Source organism: Lissotriton helveticus, chromosome 7 (genome assembly GCF_964261635.1).
Source record: "Lissotriton helveticus chromosome 7, aLisHel1.1, whole genome shotgun sequence".
In the NCBI taxonomy this organism is placed as follows: Eukaryota; Metazoa; Chordata; class Amphibia; order Caudata; family Salamandridae; genus Lissotriton; species Lissotriton helveticus.
The window spans coordinates 51252264-51275200 of record NC_136068.1 but is presented as its reverse complement, the minus strand read 5'-3'; the positions used below and the strand labels follow the sequence as shown (position 1 = coordinate 51275200).

Genomic DNA, 22937 nt, shown 5'->3' with positions numbered 1-22937 from the left:
TCCTCACAAAATCCAGTTAAAATCACAACCTACTGCACAAAGGCAGTACCCAATTAAGCAAGAAGCTAAAAAACAGGTAAATGAAATACTAGATCAGCTAGAATACCAGGGGGTGATTGAAACTTGCACCTCACAAATGAACAACCCTTTGTTTCCGGTCTCCAAACCAGACAATTCATATCGTCTAGTTTTGGATTACCGACACCTTAACACATGTTGCAAGACCTTTGCAGTGCAAAACTCACATAGTGCTGCACTAATGAATAACATAGTGCGCAAAAAATACAAAACAACATTGGACATCTCTAATGGATTCTTTTGTCAAAACATAGCACCAGAGAGCAGATATTTAACTGCATTCTCAATAAATGGCACTCAAAAACAATTCTGTCGGTTAGCCCAGGGGTACAAGAACAGCCCGGGAGTATTCTCAGCGAGAGTAACAGAATTACTACAACTATATGATGATGAAGCATTATCTTATGTCGATGACATTTATTTAACAGATGATGACTTGGAGACTCACTTGAAAAGAGTGAACACCATAATACTTGGGTTCGCTGCAGAGGGTTACAAATTCAACTTTAAAAAATCCAGAATTGCCCATCTGACAGTCCTGTTCTTAGGATATGAATTATCAAGTGAAGGTAAAAGCCTGGCTGACAATTTCCTAGAGAAATGTGCCGTACTCCAAGCACCTAGAACACTAAAAAACTTACAGTCAATTCTAGGCTTCCTAAACTTCGGAAGAACATACATTGCAAATTACGCAGAAAGGGTCAAACCCCTTTATGATCTGATAAAACCAGATTTTAAAAGATCTAATTGGACTCAAATACACACAGAAATTTTGAGATCTCTACAAACAGACATGCTAATTAAAACAAAATTAGAAACACGTGATAACACACGCAATCTTGTGATTCGAGTCATCCCAGGGAGATGCGGATTCACATACCTGACCTCTAATGAGGGAGAAAAGGTACCAATTGCATTCAAATCACACTTGTACACAGAAGCTGAACAGAAATTCAGCAACAAAGAAAAAATTGTTCATGCAGTTCAAACCGCAATAGCTAGAGAAAAAGATCAAGCTGACGGTAGACATATCACAGTCAGAACAGCAGAATCAGCCTTTGAGGCACTAACAACACCGTGTAATTTACCGACAACAACATTGAATCCAGAATGGATACAATGGGTGAATTCAATCACAACGGACAAAGTGTACTACTACTTTGATCCAGAACTAGAAGAATTAAAAAATCTAGATTATGAAAAGACATATCCTCTGCCAATCGATATTCTGCCTTTACGACATTACGCCTGTGTAATTTATACAGACGGACATGCTCAACCCCCCGTTTGGGGCGAACAGGCATACAACCCCACATGTGGGATTACAAAAGAAGTGTGGCGCGGAGGTAAACTAAAACCTCTATTAACAAAAACACACTCAGTAGAAACTAATTCAGAACAAAAAACTGAAATATTAGCTTTGAAAATGGCGCTAGATAATGCGGATCGCGAATTCCCGACACTTATAGTGTCAGATTCATATTACTGCGTCAAATCATATAACAAGGATTTGCAGACATGGATTCGAAACGGTTACAAAGATGATACAGATGCACCAATAAAGCAGAAATTGCTCTGGGAACAAATAGCTCTTTTACAAAAAGAACTACCAAAGACTCACGTGACACACTCACTGAGTCATCAGCGTGATGGCGTTCACGTTGCAGGGAATTCATTGGCTGAGACAGCCACAGCGGCAGCCACTAAGTCGGCTCCCGTAGTTCGAGAAAAGCGTACATTAAAATACATTGACGGTGAAACAGTGCTGGCAGTGAAAACGTCATCAAAAGGCGACTGCTCAGCGTTACCGATCAATTATCCACTCAATTATACATACATAATCGATGCAAACTCCGTCCCTTTTGCTCGAATCCCTGGAGTGGGGGATAGGGTGATTCCAAACATGGACAGGAGAAACTTGTTAATCGCAGACGCACATATGGGCGAGGGTCTCAGACACCTCAAACTAAAAGATTCTCTGGAAGAATTACAATCACGGTACTGGTGGCCAGGCATGAGCCTGCGTCACACCATGTTTGTAAAAAACTGCCCAAACTGCAACAGAGATCGCAGTGGGGAGAAAAACTGTTTAATACCTCGTCGTTTTACTCCAGAAAAAAGCAAGAGTAAAAAAGAAGGCTTGCGATTAACATATACAGGCTAGTTTCCACTTATAATGTAGATCACCAGCACTCGGCTGACGTCTGGACTGTTATACAAAGATTTGCGAGTCTAAATGGCATATACGCTAAGAGCATGCTACGTTTGACCATTGTCTTCACTCTAGCCGAACAGCCTGATGGGAAACATGACCAAATGAGCATAGCCCAGCGGGAATCTTCTCACTTCCTTCCTGAGGGTACGGGATGGTGTAAAGAAAAAACCAAGGCATAAAGCAATCTATAGCGGAAAGGATATTAGGTTCGGGAGCTGGGTGAGTCAAACATCTAATAAGTGTCCAACGTAGTCTAAATAACTTGCCAAGAAATTCTCTGAAGGGATTCAGTGCGTACGAATTATTATTTGGAACTAGGATGTTGATCTCTGACATTGATAGTCAGACTTCAGTGGTAGAAGAAAAAAGCTTTGATATCAAAGACCGTTTGGCTATTTTGCAGGACTTAAACAAAACAAGAAAAGACCTGAGCAACATAAAGTTGAAACAACAGCCAACAACCACTGAAGAACCACCACCTGTCCCAGCAAGACCTGTCTGGATTCCAAAAGTCGGGGATCTAGTCAGGGAGAAGTTCGCGGTAAAGAAGGAATTTGGGCCTTCTTAAAGAAAAGCAGTTCCTGTCTTGTCTGTCAACGGGACAAGATCAGTTGTGCTACCGCCACTTGCTGGAAAAAAGGAGAACCGAGTTGTATCCATCGACCTGGTAAAACCACAACATGTGGCCGATAACAAACAGTAGGCCAAGTGGACTCCCAATAAGTAGCAGAACACCAAGGTTTGCTACCAGTACAGAGGTCCTAACGAAGAGGCTCATCACATTCGAAACGCCTACAGAAAAACAACAAGGACTATGCAGCAATGCAATAGAACTCAGACCTCTGAAAACCCAAATAAAAACATTTAGCAGAGACACACCAATCTATAATGAAGTACCAAGTGAAAATGCAAGAAACAGAAATCCTGAACCAATTGGAACAATTGACAGAACTGCATCCGGCTACTTCATAAACTTCGATGATTCCTCTGAAGGCTTCAGTGAATCAAAGACACAGCCATCATCAAAAACCTTTAAAGATAAAGCTAAAGAACTTTTGAAACAACTGAAAGAAACATATCTGATTTCCCCATGGATTGAATTTTGGGTGGGTTTGGGTGCATTTATCCTCATACTTTGGCTCATCATGATACTAACTTTGGGCAGCTTCATTGAGGGAAAATATGCAAAAATGGACACAGCAAGTCAGAAAATCAACTTGATCCTCAAACCACACACATCTTCACACGTCGAGAAAAGAGAACTTTCTTCAGCCAACTTCAAAGCCAATCCTATACCGGGTGGGGTAGCATGGGACAACACTGACTATGAAATTTATGGTCCGGTCGAAATCCTGAAATATCCACACCAAATTAAGATCTCCTTGAGTGACTTTGCAAAACCAAGCTCATTTGCTGATGATTGGGACTTCGAAAGCATTAATAATATGATGTCTGACTTAGTAATGTCTGCTAAATTTACCAAACATGATTATTTGCAGGGTTCTACAAATTATGATAGTATGTACTGTTATAACCACTATGGTAACCATTTTTACATAGATCTGCACAACCTAGAAATGTTTTAAATTATAATCAATGGGAACATTGTGCAACACCTCCAAAAGGAAGCTCAAGGACCTTCTATGACAAATATTCATACTTTTCAGGTTTTAACACAAGTGATGCTGAAGCATTCTATTTTAAATTATCAAACAAGACGGGAACAAAAACAATGATAACCAACACAAAATTGATATATTCAGACTCATTCTTTGAACAAATGAATACTTTTGGTTTTGATTATTGGGACAAAAATGTTGAATTGAAAAGTGTTTGGGGTACAAAAGATTGGCAAGTGCAGGGCATAGAATCTTTGTTTAGAGCCTGCATGATCCCAGAACAAATGATATTTTTAAATGACACTGTTCAACAAACTACCTGTCTTAGCCTAGCCAAAATCAAAGATTTAAATAAACCGTCTATTCCAAAGCCAACAATGTTTAGCAACACTTCTACAGATGAAGAAATAGACGTAAACAATGTATTAAACCAAACCCAAAACTTTAAGTCTAGTATCGACAGTAGTAGACCTAGTTAACGTCTGGTCTAGGCCTTTACTGCTGTAGGTATTATTCCAATGCGCAGAGCCTATTGGGATGATAGGAACTACACTACATGGCAGAACACAAACAGAACACATCCTGATTGGAAACAGTGGTTGATCTGGCCCACAGATACTAATAACTGTCAAGACAGATTCCTGAACAAAACACAGGGGTTCAAAAATGACCAGGCCAGACCCTAGATATCCCCAAAGACATCACCCAGGGATAATAACCACCTACAGTGTGGGCAAATTATGCCTCCAATGGCTACAAACTTCCACACTGGCAGAAATTAAGCAACACCTAACTTTACTTACTGATGGTGCTGACTTGCGTGATTTCATAATGGGACCACGCAAACAGCGTCAAAAACGTTTCATAGCAGCCTCTGTATATGCAGCATACAATGAGGCCTGGAAGGTTACTCAAATTGAAACAGCAGAGAGAATACGGGAAATTGACCGTATTAATTTGGAAAAATCACTTTCTGTAGTGGACAATGGGTTAATGACTCTGTCCTCCAGAATTTTTTCTTTGGACAGCATTGTGTCTTCAGCAATCGACATATTGTCGCAAGACTTACTGTTATTACAACACGGTCAGTCACAATTGCGCTCTATTGTACAGCTTGGCTGGACGTTACAAAATCTGCGTTCAGGCTATGTGCCTTGGCGTTTAATCAACACAACGTCACTATTCCAAATCTTTAACCTTACTGATAGACAAATCAGTATGGCACAAAAGGGTGCTGATTATACAATCCTGAGCATTGAGAAACTCGAAAGATTACCAGTGACAATGTCAGAACGACCTGTCAGTGAATGGATAATACATGGGATAATAAATATTCCAATCTCAACCTTCAGGTTTCAATACTGCCAAAAATATATACAGGCTGGCATGTACGAGAAATTGGGAAAGGGGTACCTTAAAACAACATGGAACCTGCCCTATTCACATGCATGTGTCAGTAATAAAGGACAGAAAGTGTTTCTTAGTGGCAACAATTGTGCGATGTCACTAAGTGGCACACTTCTGTGTAACGGTATTAGTTTGCATGGAGCCTGTGAAGGGAATTCATACAACCTTTCATGTCACCAGCAAGGCGCACCTGCAACAGAAATAGAACCATTCTTTCAAAGACTCTATAATGGGAGTTACATTCTAATTGTAGACCGCAGATGTTGTAGTCTTATGCCCGGGACTCCTTATCTAGTAACTACGACTGCGAAGGTCAAGTGCTGTGGACGCTCGTTGTTCCCCAGCTCCTTTCCAGACAGGGAGGCAAGGGCATGGCCCAATTTGAAAATTACTTCTATTCGAATAGATACTTTAAGCAGAATGAAAACAGTGCTTCTTCAGACGCCTACAAGGCTCTCGTCATCAAAAGAAACATATGATCTACAAGTCGCAAGGACGACTGCAGAGATACATTCATTGTTATCAACTAATTCCCCCATACATTTCGCGTGAATTCTAAACGAAATCTTAAATATTTCTGATACCAATGGGGTCTCAAAGGTATTTAAGACAGTATTTTCGATGGCATTAACACCATTCAAAGCCATACTGGGTATTTTTCCAGATTTCGTCCATTCGATTTTTGGCGGACTTCCACTGATCTTGGGACTAATTGCAGGAATCCTATTCTTGGTCCTTATTTTTCGGTATGGCAACCCATGTCACAGACAAAACTCTTGCGACAAGGGAAGAAACAATCCTAGCCATTGGATACCGGGACCGGATATCAAAAATCCTGGGACTCTCCCGGCTTAGAGACCTGAACATGACTTGGTTTCTATCATTTCGACCAATGTGGCAAAGATGTGTTTTACCTGTATTAAGATGTCTGCTATGCGGAGAAGAATGCGTGTTAGACACCTGTCTGACGCTACAATCGGATGCGCCAATGGATGCAGAAACATTGTTGAGCCCGATCAAGGTTCATGCTTTGTGCTGCCTTCAAAGGCTACCAATCCTGATGACGGCATTCGTGGAAGCTTCACCACTACGATTGATGGGTAGTGAAGTTCAAGATGAAAGCAGCATCGATCAGGTACGACCTTCTGTCAGCAATGCAAATCAGAATGTCAATGGAGAAAATCATGCGCACGAATGCATGGTTACACCTATTTCCGAGTTAGTGGAACTTTCCCAGGAAGCTGTTGACAGCTTTTTCGAAAGCCTAAATGATATGATGTTCTCACCAGAGCAGAAATAGAGACTTTTGAGCAAGCTCGCACACGGCGTTCCCTGAATTCGGCCTTCAACTTTAAAAATAAAGTCACATGAACAATTTTCCCTCCAGTTCACGGACAGCAAGTTTTTCAGCAGCCCCAAAATATTTTTGCATATTTTCCGGGACACTATCTTCTGCTTAAAGTAAGAACTATTCTTAGAGAACTAAGGTTTCTAAATTTTAGATAGTTTATAGACATTAGCTGCCCGCTGGTATGTTCACATATATATATTTTATTCTGTGATGGAATGGTCTCGAACTTTTTTCTGTATTAAGAGCCATTTCATGTGTAAATTCTCATATACCGAATAGCAATAATGTATACAAATGTGATTACTTTGGCATTATTCTACAGCTTGAGTGCATACAATACATATGACTGCAATATTTTTCCGTATATTTGAAAATTTCCAAATACGTTTATGTATTTTGGGGTGGTAAGGTATACACTATACTCTATAGTATGTTGTACTATGTTATACTATGCATAGATTAGTAAATATGACCATAGTTAGCGTGGAGTGGGTGTGATGTATTCCTATAGGTTCTGAATCGATCCCCCTATTCCTGACCCTATTCTGGTTAGCGAACTAACAAGTTAACTAAGTAATCAGCCCATGAGGCAGAAAACCCCCATGATGCAGATACCGTTATCTGACGCAGTCACACTACGGCACAGGAACGTGTTATCTGATTAGGTCATAACGCTTGCGATCTAATTAGACAAGCGATATTCCTCCAGCCCCTGATAAGGCATACGGAGTTCTCATAACAAATCAAACCTATGACAACCTGGGCAAAACCCTGCGGCCATTGTTTTGATTTCACCGAGAACTTCAGCAAAAGAATGTGCTAACGAGCAAGTCGTATGACATCCTTATTGACGTATCTATGTCCATCCTTACGTCAATCTCGGCACCTTAAAGGTATAAATATTACCGATATTGCCCTATGCAAACACACGCGTGGTGACGAGACGGAGCAGCCATACTTGCCGAAGCGAAGAGCAGAGCAGACCCCGCTGGCGCAGCCCCGCCTTTCTGACGCGCTGAGAGAAGCTGCTTTCTCCTGCCGAGAAATCCAGCACCGGCGTTTCTGGGTAGCCCTCGCAGGCAGCCTGGAATATCGAGACCAGAGACGAGAGATACCATCCCTCATTCAACCTAGATTCCAGGTACAGAACTGAATAACCCCTCACAGAGAATTCTTAAGTTATTCACTTGGCAAAAACAAACTTAACTTAAACTGTAACTATCTATTCCCGCCCACGCATTAGACTTAGGTCAGGTACACGGGGTAGGCGTATCTAGAAACACCAGTTGAGTACGTTTAGTCAAATGTATATGTGTATGTAATATATTTTATTCATTTTAAACATCTTATGGCTTAGAAACCATATCAATGTTTTTACAGTATTATTTTATACTGCTGCTTTTAATGTATGCACTTTACTTAACTATAAGTATTGCAATAATATCGATCCTTTTCTCTTGTATGAGAAAAGAGACTGATCAATAAATAACACCCTTTTATTGAACACGCCCGTCTCTTCCTTTTCTCTACAATCTGATGAGACTAAGAATGCACGTACTGACTGAGTAAAATAAATTGCCTTTTGTTCACACGACTCTCGAGATATACTCTTGATTAGGGGAGAGCAAAGTTGTCATGTTCTATGGTTGTCAGAAACGAAATCCCTTCTTGTCTAATCAGGGAAGTTAAGTCCTCCTTGAACATTCGAGAAAGTTTCTAGTGAACTCTGAGCTAAGCTGGCAAACCCAAAACTTTAAGTCTAGTATCGACAGTAGTAGACCTAGTTAACGTCTGGTCTAGGCCTTTACTGCTGTAGGTATTATTCCAATGCGCAGAGCCTATTGGGATGATAGGAACTACACTACAAGGTTTTCGATTTGTCAATTAACAGCAACCGTAGCAAAGACCACCTCCCCTAGGGACATCAACAGAGGAGTCAAAATCATTTCTTCCTCAACAGAGCTACAACTAAGATCATACTCCCAGGATCTTCAAAGGATTAAACACATCCTTTAAATTAGCCACACACCCTGGGAACTCCTTCAACTCCATCCAGCTGCAAGGTCAAAAAAGCAGAAGTTATCTTCCGTTCCAAGGTGTCTTTCACCTCAAAAGTAAAAGAGGTAAGCAGGAAAGATTTCCATCACCTGAAATGCAACAAGTGGTCCGCCATCTTTTGAAGGTGTTGCCATAAAAAGCAGTTTATACAAAAGGGGATGATGGACGGAGCGCTTGAGCAAATCAAACACTCACCCCCAGTCAACTGATCTGGGTTTAATCCATCACCATTCTTTAGCGCACTCTGCCACCCCAGTTCAGACATGGCCATATGCAAATCAGTCTGACCCTGTGCCTCATGGGAACAAACTTAGTTTGGCACTTTCCATTACAGACCATCACAACAGAGCATGTGTAGCAAGCCCAGCCAAAAGATTATGCAAGTGCCAAGGACAGCAGAACAGCGTCTTCATCAGCTTGAGAAAGATTGACTCTGTCTTGTCTGCTCTCATGTTTCAACATTGGCTGGTGGTCAAGATGAAGGTCAAATTCAAAATCTTTAGTTTTGCCCCTTTTATTTAGAAGGCCTTTCCCAGTTTTGCACCTGGGAAACTCCAAAAACAGGTGCTCCCTCCCTCCCTACGGGCGTCAACTTGCAGCTGCTCAGAATACAAAACTTACAGCATGCCCTCCATAAGATTGCTCGCTTGGGCACTCCTTTCCCTGGAATCTCCACATTGAGAGAGACAGAAGGTATTGCAAATGTTTGAAAATCCCCCTCTCCCAGCAGGTGATGTCATTAGCCATGTCCTTGCTCTAGTGATGTTTTCTCTTGCTCCACCTCTCTCACTTCTGTGACCAAAAACCCTTTGTGTTTACTCCAGGATTTTATAAGATATAAAGTGGGGAAAAAATGATCAGACAGGCTATACAGCTTTCTATGGAAAGGTAAGAACCCTGTGTTACACATACAGAGGCTTTTTTGGCAGTGGTACCTCCATACTTCTATATGTGGAGGGCCAGCACTCCTCTATGACTTCACTTTACTTGTATGCAATTGTGTACCACATTTCTCATAAATATAACACACACCGTCCTTAATTTGCATTTAACAATGTTTATTGCTTTCCATTGGTAACCTGTACATCAGAAACAGTTCAGTAAATAGAAGTAAGACAATACCCTCAGACCCTGACTTCCCTCCAATATACATCCTAAATCCTCGCGGCCAAAGACCTCCGTATTCCTGTCACATATATAAAAGGACATTAGGCTCTGTCGACCTCTTATATGTAGTTTTGAGACATCCCAGTTCCCATTTGTCAACACCTTTGTCCATCAATTTATTATATTTTTGTCATTTCAGGACAAGCATGAGACACATTAGTTGTGGTCTAAAAAAATCTTCTTTGGCAAAAACAGACACTACATCTTCTGCACAAGAAGAAGAAGAAAACAGAAGGGCTTTTCGGAGTGTTGGTCTTCAACTGGAAAGTTAATTGGGTCTGGTGTAAAGTGTTCAGACTTCTTAATGATACGCTAGAAAACAGAAAGGCAAGAATCATTCCTATATTAATCTTAAGTACTTTTGTAGCATGGCGTGAAACTACAAAATACTTTACAAATAAATATTACATTTTCTTAAGTGGAATAGTCATGAACGAAGTCATGCTCTGTGGATGTATCTACAACAGAAATGGTACAGATGGCGAAAGATGAATCAATGCTTTCAAAATGGCCGCTGTTGTGGCATCATTACTATTCACTGAGGGAACAATGGCAACATATAGGTTTGTGAAATAGGCAACAATGGAAAAGAATACCATGGTGCAATCTAGCAAGTTTCTACACAATCCTTTGGGGGGCGGGAGGAGAGGTTGGCAAGGGGTTATTTTTTTTAATAGCAACCTGGACATTCACAATTTTTGAAAGAAAAATAGAGGAAAGCAAAAGATATATTCCCAAAGAGGTATTTAATGTATCTTCATTTATTTTATCCTAGATAGTAATAAACGTGGTAGGAGGGTGCATGGTATGTGCATTATTTTTAAATTTCCTTACTGGCTGCTGATGACAGTATTTCAGTATACAAGGTTTATTACACACATCTGTACACATCCATCCAGTGACTATTTATTTTTGTTGCACACAAAGTGCATTTCACAGTTGAAACCACCGCAAATCCTCCTGAAAAACTGCTCCTACTTTACCTCTGGAGTTAATGTCTTGTTAAAAAAGTGTGAAACATTTAGCCCCACTTGCAGAGAGATACATTGCTTAATAAAACCAAAACTAATGAATAATCATTTTCTTAAAACAACAATCTCATTCTATATGCATGCTTTGTTAACATGCCCAATCGAAATGATCCAAAATAAATTACTGGTATTTTAAAGGGTATCAATAGCCTGCGGTCCACTTACTGAAAATCAAAGATTTTTTTTTAAATTCTGAATAGTGGAATTCAGGAAAGAAAAGGGGCTCTCCAATGCTACATCAGGCTCAAGCATTACCACACACCGCCTGTATTTGCTTTTCTTTTCTTCTTTCACAGTGGCGGCAAGAAGTCCGAAACAAAACTTGCCAGTTAGGCTGAGGAAGGAGCAGGGCCGGACTGCCTATTTTTCCTCCGGGCATTTCCCCAGTGGGCTGGAGTGATTGGAGGTCGGTTTTTGAAGGTAGAGGTCCATCATGGTGCCTCTGCTTCTTTCTTCATTTCCCGCGGTGTATTGAAGCAGGCACAGCGATGCTTCCGGGAAAAGAGAGAAAAAAGAGAGGAGAAAGAGAGGAAGAGAAGAAAGACAAAAGGAGAAGAAAAAGAAAGACAAAAGGAGAGCGAGAGAGATGGGCGGGAACAGGGCTGGTTTGAACATTTTTGCCAGGCTGAATATGGTTCCCAGTCTGGCTACGCTATGGAGGGGAATGTCGTAGACATTATGTATGCCCTGGTAAGTACCTTTTGAGTAGAGTAGTTGCGATGTTACACAGCCTTACCTCAGTGGCATGGTGCGTTGTACTCCACCTGTGCTTCCTCATCTGCAGAAAGAAAAAGGTACATTTCAGGGAGGATGTATGATGTTACAACGCATACTTTTACAACGCCTACCTTTACAACGCATTTTTTACAACGCAACATCCATTACAACGCATTCCATTACAACGCATGCATTTACAACGAATTTTTAAAAACTACCTTTACAACGCATTCCAATACATTGCATACTACCTTTACAATGCATACCATTACAACGCATACCATTACTTTGCATGTAAGGTAAGTATTGGATAGTGTAGGGGTAATATTTACTATTCTAACTCCAGGGGGTGCAACAGTAGGGTAAGTGTTGGATAGTGTAGGGGTAATAATTACTATTCTAACTCCAGGGGGTGCAACAGTAGGGTAAGTGTTGGATAGTGTAGGGGTAAAAATTACTATTCTAACTCCAGGGGGTGCAACAGTAGGGTAAGTCTTGGATAGTGTAGGGGTAAAAATTACTATTCTAACTCCAGGGGGTGCAACAGTAGGGTAAGTGTAGGATAGTGTAAGGGTACTATATGTTGTAATGCTATGCGTTGTAATGGTATGCGTTGTAATGACTGCGTTGTAATGACATGCGTTGTAGTGGTGTGCGTTGTAGTGTCATGCGTTGTAATGACTGCGTTGTAAATGCATGCGTTGTAATGGATGTTGCGTTGTAAAAGTTTCGTTGTAATGGTAGTGCGTTGTAAAAGTTGCGTTGTAAAGGTTGTTTCCCCTTCAGGGATAGAGTCTAATTTTTCCCCAGCAGGTCCCAGCTGATTGTTCTGTTGAAGGGTGTGCAGGCTGATCTCAGATAATGGATGAAGTGTAAGTATTTCAGCTGTCTAGAAGCCCAAATGCACAGAATATGTATGCTGATACACTTTTAGAGCTCTGATGCTACACACTCTACAGACTCAAACAATCACAGGCACGTTGGTACATAACAGCCAGTCAGTCAATTTTTTAGCAGCAATTGCTTAGGTGAGGGATATGGTGCAGCAGGTGAAGTGAGATAGTCCTTGGGAGTAGGAACGGTCTGAATTTGTGTTAATAGTCCTTGGGAAAGAGAAAAGGTTTTCAATGTGTTAACGCCATGTGTGCATTTGCTTAGCGGTTCTTAACACGGCAGATAGTTCTTGAGTTGAGACCCTATCTCCACTCATAATGTCTTGGGAGATGTCGGGGTTGGATGAGTTTTTAGTGGTTTCCTAATTTTAGTAGTCTAAGAAATCAGTTCTAGTGAAAGTCACTGCCATCACCTTCAAATCTAGGCTGGGTGAGCTCCTGGAGAGCTGCAGAGCTTGACCCAATCTAGAATCAGTTCTATCTGTAGCAGCTGGGGACACTGTTGCAGAAACCAGGACAATCAAGGGGAGTATAATAGCTTCTCACAACTGCCACCCTCTTCAAAACCAGATGAGATCCGTTCTAAAGAACCAGCTTATAAATAAATAGATTGAGTTCTGGTAGACACACATCATACTTCACTACTAAGTTGGGTACATTATTTGTGACTTCAAGATACTAGTGTATTGAGGAGACAATTTGGGGAACCACTGTCACCAGCCTCTGTGACTATGGACAGAATTCAAGGCTTTGTCAAGCTAGAGAACAGACCCCAGAAACCAGTTTAAGATGTAGATTAGTCTCTTTTATTGCCATCTTGGTTAGTCACTGCCACAGCACAAACACGGTATCATTCTTTTCACCTAGTAGTCTTAATGTACTTTATACTAAATTGACTTCAAGACTACTTTGGTTCCTGCACTGTGTTGCAGGAGTCCTCTATAAATTTGCCCGGTGTTGGCTGAGTTATGACTTTGGAATACAATGTTTGAGATGAAAGGAATACTTCCAAACAAACATACATTGAAAATACTATGGGAAAGATACTTGTCTTTCCATTCACTTGGAACCAAGTTCTAGGAGGATAAAACCCCTCAAGTAAAGATGGCGTCCTCTTCCTAAATATATATGAACATTCCATTGTTGGATATGCAGGACAAATAGTGTAAATCAGACGCAATTGGAGTTCGAGATTCAAGATCTGGATATTGTAGAAAGACCGGCATTTCGACTTACCCCTACGAGCCTTCAACTCTTTAAGCACTACAAAGTTAAACATATCTGTCCAGGCAGCCAAAGAAAGCAAAACTCTGTGACTACTCACCTGACAAAGCCTTACTCTACATGCATACAAATCTGGAAACAACCTTTCCAACTCAGTCATTACATTGCACTACCTTCACATAGCAGTCATTACATCGCAACATCCTTTACATAGCATGTCATTACAACGCAGCCATTACATTGCATGTCACTACAGCGCATGTCATTACAACGTATGTCACTACAAAGCAGGCATTACATCGGAAGTCATTACAATGCATACCATTCCAATGCATAGTACCCTTACACTATCCAACACTTACCCTACTGTTGCACTCACTGGAGTTAGAATAGTAATTTTTACCCCTACACTATCCAACACTTACCCTACTATTGCACTCACTGGAGTTAGAATAGTAATTATTACCCCTACACTAACTAACACTTTCCTTAAATGCGATGTAATGGTATGCATTGTAAAGGTATAATGTGATGTTCTGGAATGCGTTGTAAAGGTAGTTTCTGAAAATGCAATGTAATGGCATGCAATGTAAAAGAATGCGTTGTAAAGGATGTTGCGATGTAAAAACTGCGTTGTAAAGGCATGCATTGTAAATGTATGCATTGTAACGTAATACACTCAGTATAGTGACAAGGCTTAACTTAACCCCTTCCATGCTGGGCCGATTCTGCTCCTGTGCTGATGATTTCAGCGCGGGTGCGGTCATGACGGCCCCCAGCTGTCATCAGCACACGAGCACTGTAGTGCATGACGGCTGGGGGCCGTCATCAGCATGGAAGGGGTTAACTAACATGAGTAGTTCCTCCTGCCCCTGACAAGACTCCTAGGTTGCGTGGGTTGTTGAGTTGGAGGCTTGTCCGTTTGTCTTGCATGGTTGGTAGTATGTGGTCATTTAGAGCAACCAACGAGGGAATAGCTTGGGTACCACAGTGATGCTCGAAGGGCTGCTCCAAATATGGTCAAGCAAACTTGTTGATGGGGGAAGCATGGAATGAAGCAGAGAGATGTGGAGGTATAGAGTAGTCTTTGTGTATAATTATCTTTGGATAAGTGTCTTCTCGGTTTCTTGTGCTTGGTAGACTATGGGTTTAGAGAGGGCATGTGTGAAAAGTGCTTTTGCATTGTGTCGCCGTAAAGTTACTGCTGAGCTTAATCACGAAGCAGAGCGGCTCATTGAAAGCCATGCCAAAGGCAAGCCCATCTGCACCCATCCACACTAAATGCGACCAGTGGCCGGGAACAAAAAAGACCAGTATTGTGACCAGTATTTTACAACCAGAGTTTAGTATATCTGGCCACATATTACTGCGGATAACAAATCACTTTATTGTGTGGTGTCAAGCAGCCTGCTCCATTTAAAAAGTCAAATTATGGTTTCAATTGTTGGGATCTAGTGATGGAAAGACCTAATTCTTTAAGTATCATCTTGCACGCGTCAGACCTCAGCTCGGGTGATGTTTGGTGCCCTCATGTGAGAACGAAGTTTAAAGGGGACAGACTTTACTGAACCCAGGCAGCCAGAGCCAGCAGCCAGCTACCTTACAATCTTCTTAGCTCCCCATCTATGTCAGCTGTACAAATGCTACATTGACTTTACTTTTGTAAACACTTGACATGTTAGAGTAGATACCATGCCTATAGAACCTTTACCCGGTTTTGTGTGCATATAATTGCATGGGTGCAGATATCATCACAGAGAGCTCACCGATTTCATAGTAGTCGTAGGCTTTCACTACAGCCGGCTGCAGGTTGGACACCGCCACCTCCTGCTCAATGTAGAAGGAATGCTCCTGGGGTTCACGAGTGACCTGAGGTGTTAGGAGGTACAAGGTAATATTAATCAAGTTTCTGTACAGTGTAGGAGCTTCTGAGCCAACTCATACCAGAGAGCACCAATTTTGAGACGCGGTGCCACGGCACCTGCTGCACCAATAATAGCTTAGCTTCTGGATGCCTCAATTAGAGCAGCTGCAAACTCCAATCCACATTCCAACTCAACTGCTCTCTTTTTCAACTCCAAATTCTTCTATTATGTACACTGAACTCCTGGTTCCTCCCTTCACTTCACTGCCAACCCTTGAATGTCCCCTATGTTCATCCCTCGACTTCTCACTCCCTCACCCTTTTCACTCATATTTCTCTCTCTTCAATTCTACTTCCCTTCCTCTCTTTCACTCACATTTTGGACCTCTTCTCCTCTTTTCCTGTCATATTTCTGTCCTACTTCTGCTCTCATGCCATCCTTTGCTCTCGTATATGTACATCTCTACTTCTCATTCCTTTAATCTCTTTCATTCTCATATTTCTATCTCTCTACTACTCATTCCATGCCATCCTCCACTCTCATTTTTGTATCTCTTTGCTTCTTTTACTTCTCCCTTCATTCTCCTTATGTCTAACACTTTACTTGTCCTTTCCTCTTTCACTCTCATATTCTTATTTTTCCACTCTTTCCCTTGCCTTTTACTCCAACTTTTCTATCTCTCTACTTCTTGCCTCACCTCTTCTACTCTCCCTTTTCTCTATATTCCCTTTTCCTTTCCTCCCATCAGTTTCATTTTTTCCTCATGCCCTCTTGTTTGGTTGTGACTTTTCCTGTTCTAATTGTGCCACTCCTTTCTCCTTTGCTCTTTCCACTCTGACGCTCTCCCCTTCTTCTTGGTAACTCCTTAACAACCCTCTTTATCACAAAACATTCTTCACCTTGACAATACTCCACCACACTCTGCCTGGAATGTCACACACGTATCCCTCAGACCCTGTCCTGAATGGGGCATTCAACATCCATTTACAGCCTCCTGTATGTGAAACACTGGCCACTCACAACTTTTGTTCTTTCCTGAATCTTTGACTCTGTAGCAATTCACTTGCCACTCATCTAAAAATAGTACATCCACCTTTCCTGTGTATGGGACAGTTGCCATATTCCCCTCCCAATCCCCCTAAATGTAACACTGTTTTCGCATGTCTTCCCTGGATGTGGGGCATGGCCCCCCGAAACCTCTATTGGATTTTGTATGTAAGAGAGAGAGGGTGGGGAGGGAAAAAAATTGAATACTAAACATGAGGTGAGTTATGTGAGGGAGACAGAGTGGAGCTGTAATTTGACAGGATGGGGATATGTGGATGTTGAGGCGAATGTTAAAGGAGGGTTATTGAGGGGTTCGGAGAGGGATTCCACCCACTCACAAAAGAGTAAACCTATTTCTATTCACAAATCTGCAGTTCTAAAGTTACTACAGCCAAAAAGGTCCCAAAACAGTACTAAACGTACTCCAGCTCAGTGCTGGAGTAAGTCGAATACCACACATGGCCAAACACTGGTCCTGCAATACCTGCTCATACACATCAATGGAGGGTCTTAAAATAAAAAATCATTGCAAATAATGTTACATTAAATTAACATATTTAAAATAGTTAAAAATATAAATACATTTCATTTAATGTTTAAAAAAATAGAAACATATACCATAATTATCATTTATTTCAAAATTGCAATAATCTTTATATTTACAAATTAAGGTAACATTATTTGTATTAAAATATAAATACATCACTCCTAATTATTTTTTATAAATCACTTTTAATAATTATTACTACATAATAAAGATATGTTTTTTAATTTGGGTAGGAATTTTGATTTTAATTTAAAGTTAAAATATTTTTAATGTAATATATTTAATTAAATAAATTATGCCATCTAAAATTAAGTTAATAGTGCTGTCACTTTTTGACATTTTGTTCTACATTTAAAATAAGTATATAAACTAATTTAAATTACTACTCAACATAAAATTACTTTTACTATTGTTTTTGAAAGTTTACTTAATAATTTTATTTTTCTCTCTACTTTACCATACCAAAAGAATCCTATCTAAAGTAACATGCTTGAATTTATTTATTGTGTATTGAAAATTACATAGGTTATGTATATAAAATCTTGAATTTCTTTTAACATAATAGATGATTATTAAAATAGTTTAGCACTAAATGATATGTTATATATATTTTTCATGTGATCAAGGCCGCTACTGCAGCCAAAACGCATTGTGCCGTGCATGTTGATGTAATAAAATTAGGTTGGAGCATCGTACCTGGCAGCCTGCATCAATGTTGTGAAAAAAGCACATTTGTAAGGATTGAGGGAAAAGTGATATATATATTAATTTAATTTGTATAGATTTTTAATATATTGAAAGTAGTTATATAAATTTACCATTATTTCCTATAGAGTTCTGTATTAACTCCCTGCCTCCATTAATTTCTATGGGAGGGTGTTGCAGTAACAGTGGATGGACATGTGTGGTGCTTGACTTACTACTGCTCCTGTTCGGCTGTAGTAACGTACATTAAAAAAATTGATTCCACCCCCTGATTCGGGGGGTGGAGACTTGTACGTCTACACTTTTGAGTAACTTTATACTTTTGGCGGACACGTACTCCGTCTCAAACGTGACAGATATCCTCTCATCCTTACTTTCTGCACATGGTGTGAGGGAGCAGAGTTGAAGATTCCAGACCGGAGTCCAGATTTACGAAAAAGTCACCCAACACAGTGCAGCAGCCAAAAATACTGCACTGCGTTGCATGATAGGAAGAGAGCAGGAGAGCGCCATATCTACAGAGAGGATGTATGACGTTACAACGCATGCTATTACAACGCATGCCTTTACAAAGCAAGTTTTACAACGCAAGTCGTTACAACGACTTGCGTTGGGGGCGCTGGATAGTGACTAGTTTAATTTACTATTCCAACTCCAGTCCCCGTGGATAGTAGGGAAGGAGTTGGAAACTATTCCCTATCCTAGAGCGCCCCCCAGCGCAGGACGTTGTAAAAGTTGCGTTGTAATGGTTGCGTCGTAAAGGTACTTCGTTGTAAAAGTTGCGTTGTAAAGGATGTTCCCCCTACAGAGATATTGCTCTCTCCTCCCCTCCCCCTAGCGTGGTTGCAGAGGTTGGCTGCAGAGCACCACACACACAACTTTGCATCATAGTGCAAGGGTGTGTGTGCGTGAGTCTAGCATAGGTTTTGTACTGAAAGGATACCCTTCCAATACAAAATACTATGTCAAGACTACTTTCATTACTTTTCCTACTTTGTGTGCAGTACACTGCTGCACACATACAAAGTTGGAAAATAAAGGAGAAATGTAAATATTTCTCCTTTTAACACCTGCTTTCAAGAGGCATTAACCCCTTCCTCGTTGTGTGAATTTTCGCGCTTATTGAGTGGGTGGGATTCGGACCGCCCCTGGCCGTCGTCAGCACAGGCCCACTGTGACGTCGGAGGGCCGAGGGACGTCCGAAGCACACAAGGGGTTAATATTGGGTGCACAACCCTGTCTACTATTGTTAGCAGATATCGTTAAACGTAGAAAAAGATGGGTGGCATCTTTGGAACACCGATGTACCGCCCATGGAATGCCCCCTTGACTCTGAGTAACTGGTTTGCATTACTTTTTCTTACAAACCAACCCAAATACTAAGTTGCATTGGTTTGCAAATCCTAAAAAGATTTTGCACCAGGTCTGCATTAAAAAAGTAACACAAACCAATGCAAAAAAAACTTTTCTAAATCTGGGCCAAGGTATGAAAGAGCGGTGTTCCTCTCTTTGGACAGGATGCGGAGGAGTGCTGTCCCACATAGAGGGTCGTCTTGCTATATTCAGGACAGTGTGTGAGAAAGCAGGGTCACACATTCACGACTGAATGCGAAGGGGCAGGATTCCCCATTTAAGGCAGTGTGTGAGGGAGCAATGTACCACAAACAAAGGGATAGCATCGACATTGGCCGGCGTGAGGGAGAAGACGGTCTACAATCGGTATTCGATACAAGGCATGACCTATTGATATTCACAATCAGGACATAATGGGAGGTTTACATAGGAGTCCCAGCCAGTTCTCACCTCATCCAGATAGACAGAAACAGTCTTGTCCTCGGAGATTTCTGTTCTCTTCACCAAAGGATTCTTTTGTAGCTATATGGGAGACAAAGAGAGGGTCATGGTTAAAGATAGTCACACTGACAGGTCACCAGGATCCTGGACTGGAGTCCCCTGGGTATGGGGATCAGGGAACTTCATGGGCCTGATTCACAAAGGTTTCTTACCCTTTTGAGTAAGTTTATTCTTTTTAGTAAGTTTACTGCTGTTCAGTATTCACAAACTGCACTTTTGTAGTAACTTGGGGCCTTATGTAGGAAGCCTAATTGCGCTCGCAAATGCTGAGATTCGGCGAATTTCAGCATTTGCTATCGCAATTAGGGCAGTGTGCTATGTAGCACACAAAAACCCACATGCAAAATAAGGAATCGCAAAATTTGCGATTCCTTATTTTGCTATTGCATTTAAGGAATCGTAAATTGCGATTCCTTAAATGCAATGTAGGAAGCACCCAAGTTGTGCAAATTTTGGCTTAAGGAATCACAAAATACCACCAACTTCAGGTTGGTGGTATTTTGCAATTTCTTTGAAAAATGCACTTTTTGGCATTTTTCAAAGTGCCATGTGGGTCACATACATGCCCTTAGGGCATGTATGTGCGCCACATGAGCACACATGTTAATTTCAAGGGTGCACCCTTGAAATTAACATGTGTCCTCATGTGGCCCATATACATGCCCTAAGGGCATGTATGTGACCCACATGGCACTTTGAAAAATGCAAAAAAGAGCATTTTTCAAAGAAATCGCAAAATACCAAAAGTATATCACAAAAGTGCAATTCTCTAATTGAGAATCGCAAATTGAGAATGTCTTCCCATTCATTCCTATGGGCCTTCTAGCCCATAGGAATGAATGAGAAGGTATTTGTGAACTCCACTTGGTAGTACGTCTTGTAGTACTACTGTAGTACTACAAAACTTACTTCAAAGTGCACTTTGTAAATCATTACCCATGTCTTTGGAAATGAGCAATCTGGTTTTGTGATGAATATTATAACAAAATATACAGACTACTTTTGCTGGAAACTCAGTGCCATCTTCATGGACTTTCTCACTTTCCTAAAATATAAACATTGCAATTCTAGGTGAAATCAATCTGCTTTAAGTTTTGCCCTGGTGCAAACTTTAGCAGGGGGCAAATAATGTTTGCTTCATTGTCTATTACACAAAACAAATGTACAAATGGATTTGCTCTGCTATTTTTTGCATCAGTGAGAACTTTCTGTAATATGGCCCATGGACAGGATTCTTGATTCATCTGGAATCAACACCTGTTCAAAGTGCGGTAGTAGCACAGTGGAAATCTGAGCCAGTTTGGAATGACAGAAGATCACATCATCCCCTTGGAGATGGAAAGGAGGAATCCAGACTGGAGTCCTTGCACTTTCCAGAGCAGACAGCACTTTGCACCATGTCCAATAATACATTCCGAGAGAAAGCCTAGACTGGATCCAAGGGTCTTCTCAGATGGAAATTAACTTCCATTTATTTCCCAAAGACAGTGACAGGCAACATCTGTCAGGTACACAATTTAGAGCCTTATTTAAACTTTGGTGGACAGTAGACTCTGTCAAAAACAAGTGGGAAATTCCATCTGCTGTATTTCATGTGCATTATAGCCCATGGCACGTTTAATATCCACCACATTTATGATGGAGTATCCCGCCCTCCACACTAAGGGCCATATTATCAAGAAAAGGCGATACATTATTGCCGCTTTTATCGGCAGGAAACTGCCGCTAAGGCGGCGATAATGGGCTTGATAATACGCCCTTGTGAATTCCCATAGAAGCCCAAGTTCTAATGGGCTTGATAATATGCCCTTGTGAACTCCCACAGAAGCTCAGGTTAACACCAGAACCTGGGCTTCTATGGGAATTCACAATGGCCTATTATCAAGCCCATTATCGCCGCTGTAGCAGCAGTTTCCTGCCGATAAAAGCGGCAATAATGTATCACCCTTTCTTGATCATATGGCCCTAAGGTCCTTAGCTTCGATCAAGTGTCACAGCGCAGTGAGAAGGAAAGGACGGAGCGTATAGGTGGCCACACCTGGAATGGATGTACGTTCATGCCATATCACCTGCAAGTAACAAACAGTTTGACGTCTGCCACAGGACACAGAGGGAGTAGATGGTTCCTTACCGCTTTCACAGTGTCTTTATCGGGGGAGAATCCTGAGACCATTTTAACTTCAACCAAAACCATGTTGGTCGACGAGCGACCCCCGGTGTAGCTGCAATAGAAGGGGTGGAAACAGTGATGAGCTGGTAAGAATGTCTACAACAGAGCACTTCAGATCACATCGTGTTGGTGTGCACGTATGTATTTGTGTGTGTGTGTGTCCCCACGTATGTTGGTTTGTGTGTGGTGGTAGCAGCTCCCCTGCCAAAAAAGGGAGTTGCCAACTCACCAGACAATTTATACATGTGCATGGCACAAGCCACTAAAAAATACAAATCATCTACTCTGCCATGTCAACATGGCGGACCTTTTGTCGCTCATGCTATTTTGAAGTTAGCCCTCTAACGTTGGTGTCCATTAAAAAATATATACACAACTAATATCTGCCATTTGCTGTGGGTTTTCTCCCAGTGCATGGGGATATTTTATTATGTTTTTCAGGATATTACGCCCTGTGTCGAGTATCCAGTAGCCATCTCCTACTGACACTTGCCACAAAGGTACAGTCTAGTGACCGCCTGTGCTCAGTATGTAAGACCGCTGTTGCTGGAGGCAATGGGACACATGGGAGACCTGTCGCCTTGTCCATCTCCTGATACCCTTGTCCAAGCAGAGCTCACATTAGCTTCCAGAGCAAAAGGCCCATCATATCTTTACAGGCAATCAGATGACCAGCTAGTTTCAAGTTTTCAGTTTGGGGGCACATATGACATTTTTCCTACATTTTTTACCCTATTTCATCATTTTCTTAAAAAAACTGTTGGCTACTTTGCTACCTGAAGCTAGAAATGGCACCTGCACTGAAGCTGTGTCTTTACGCCAAAATATGATGGCGACCTTCTAGTAGCTTTTGTGCAAACCTTGACGAACACGTCCATATAGTAATATAATTTGACATTTTGGGCCAGATGTAGGAAGCCTAATTCCGGTCGGTAATAGCCGAAATTACCGAATTTCGGCCATTATTGACCGGAATTAGGCTGCTGAGA

At 41.2% G+C, this 22937-nt stretch overlaps 1 protein-coding gene across 1 annotated transcript in view; it reads right to left on the bottom strand.

The window, feature by feature from the left end:
- Positions 1–9765: 9765 nt before the first annotated feature.
- The window catches only part of LOC144768912 (alpha-2-macroglobulin-like protein 1), a 169214-nt gene continuing 156042 nt past the window's right edge, over positions 9766–22937 (bottom strand). Inside the window, exons 31-35 of the mRNA XM_078652922.1 lie at positions 21910–22000; positions 19728–19799; positions 15527–15629; positions 11663–11704; positions 9766–10207 (exon numbers count right to left, since the gene is read on the bottom strand). Coding sequence (XP_078509048.1) covers positions 11664–11704; positions 15527–15629; positions 19728–19799; positions 21910–22000 — 307 coding nt within the window. The 3' untranslated portion in view covers positions 9766–10207; position 11663. The remainder of the gene's footprint in view (positions 10208–11662; positions 11705–15526; positions 15630–19727; positions 19800–21909; positions 22001–22937) is intronic.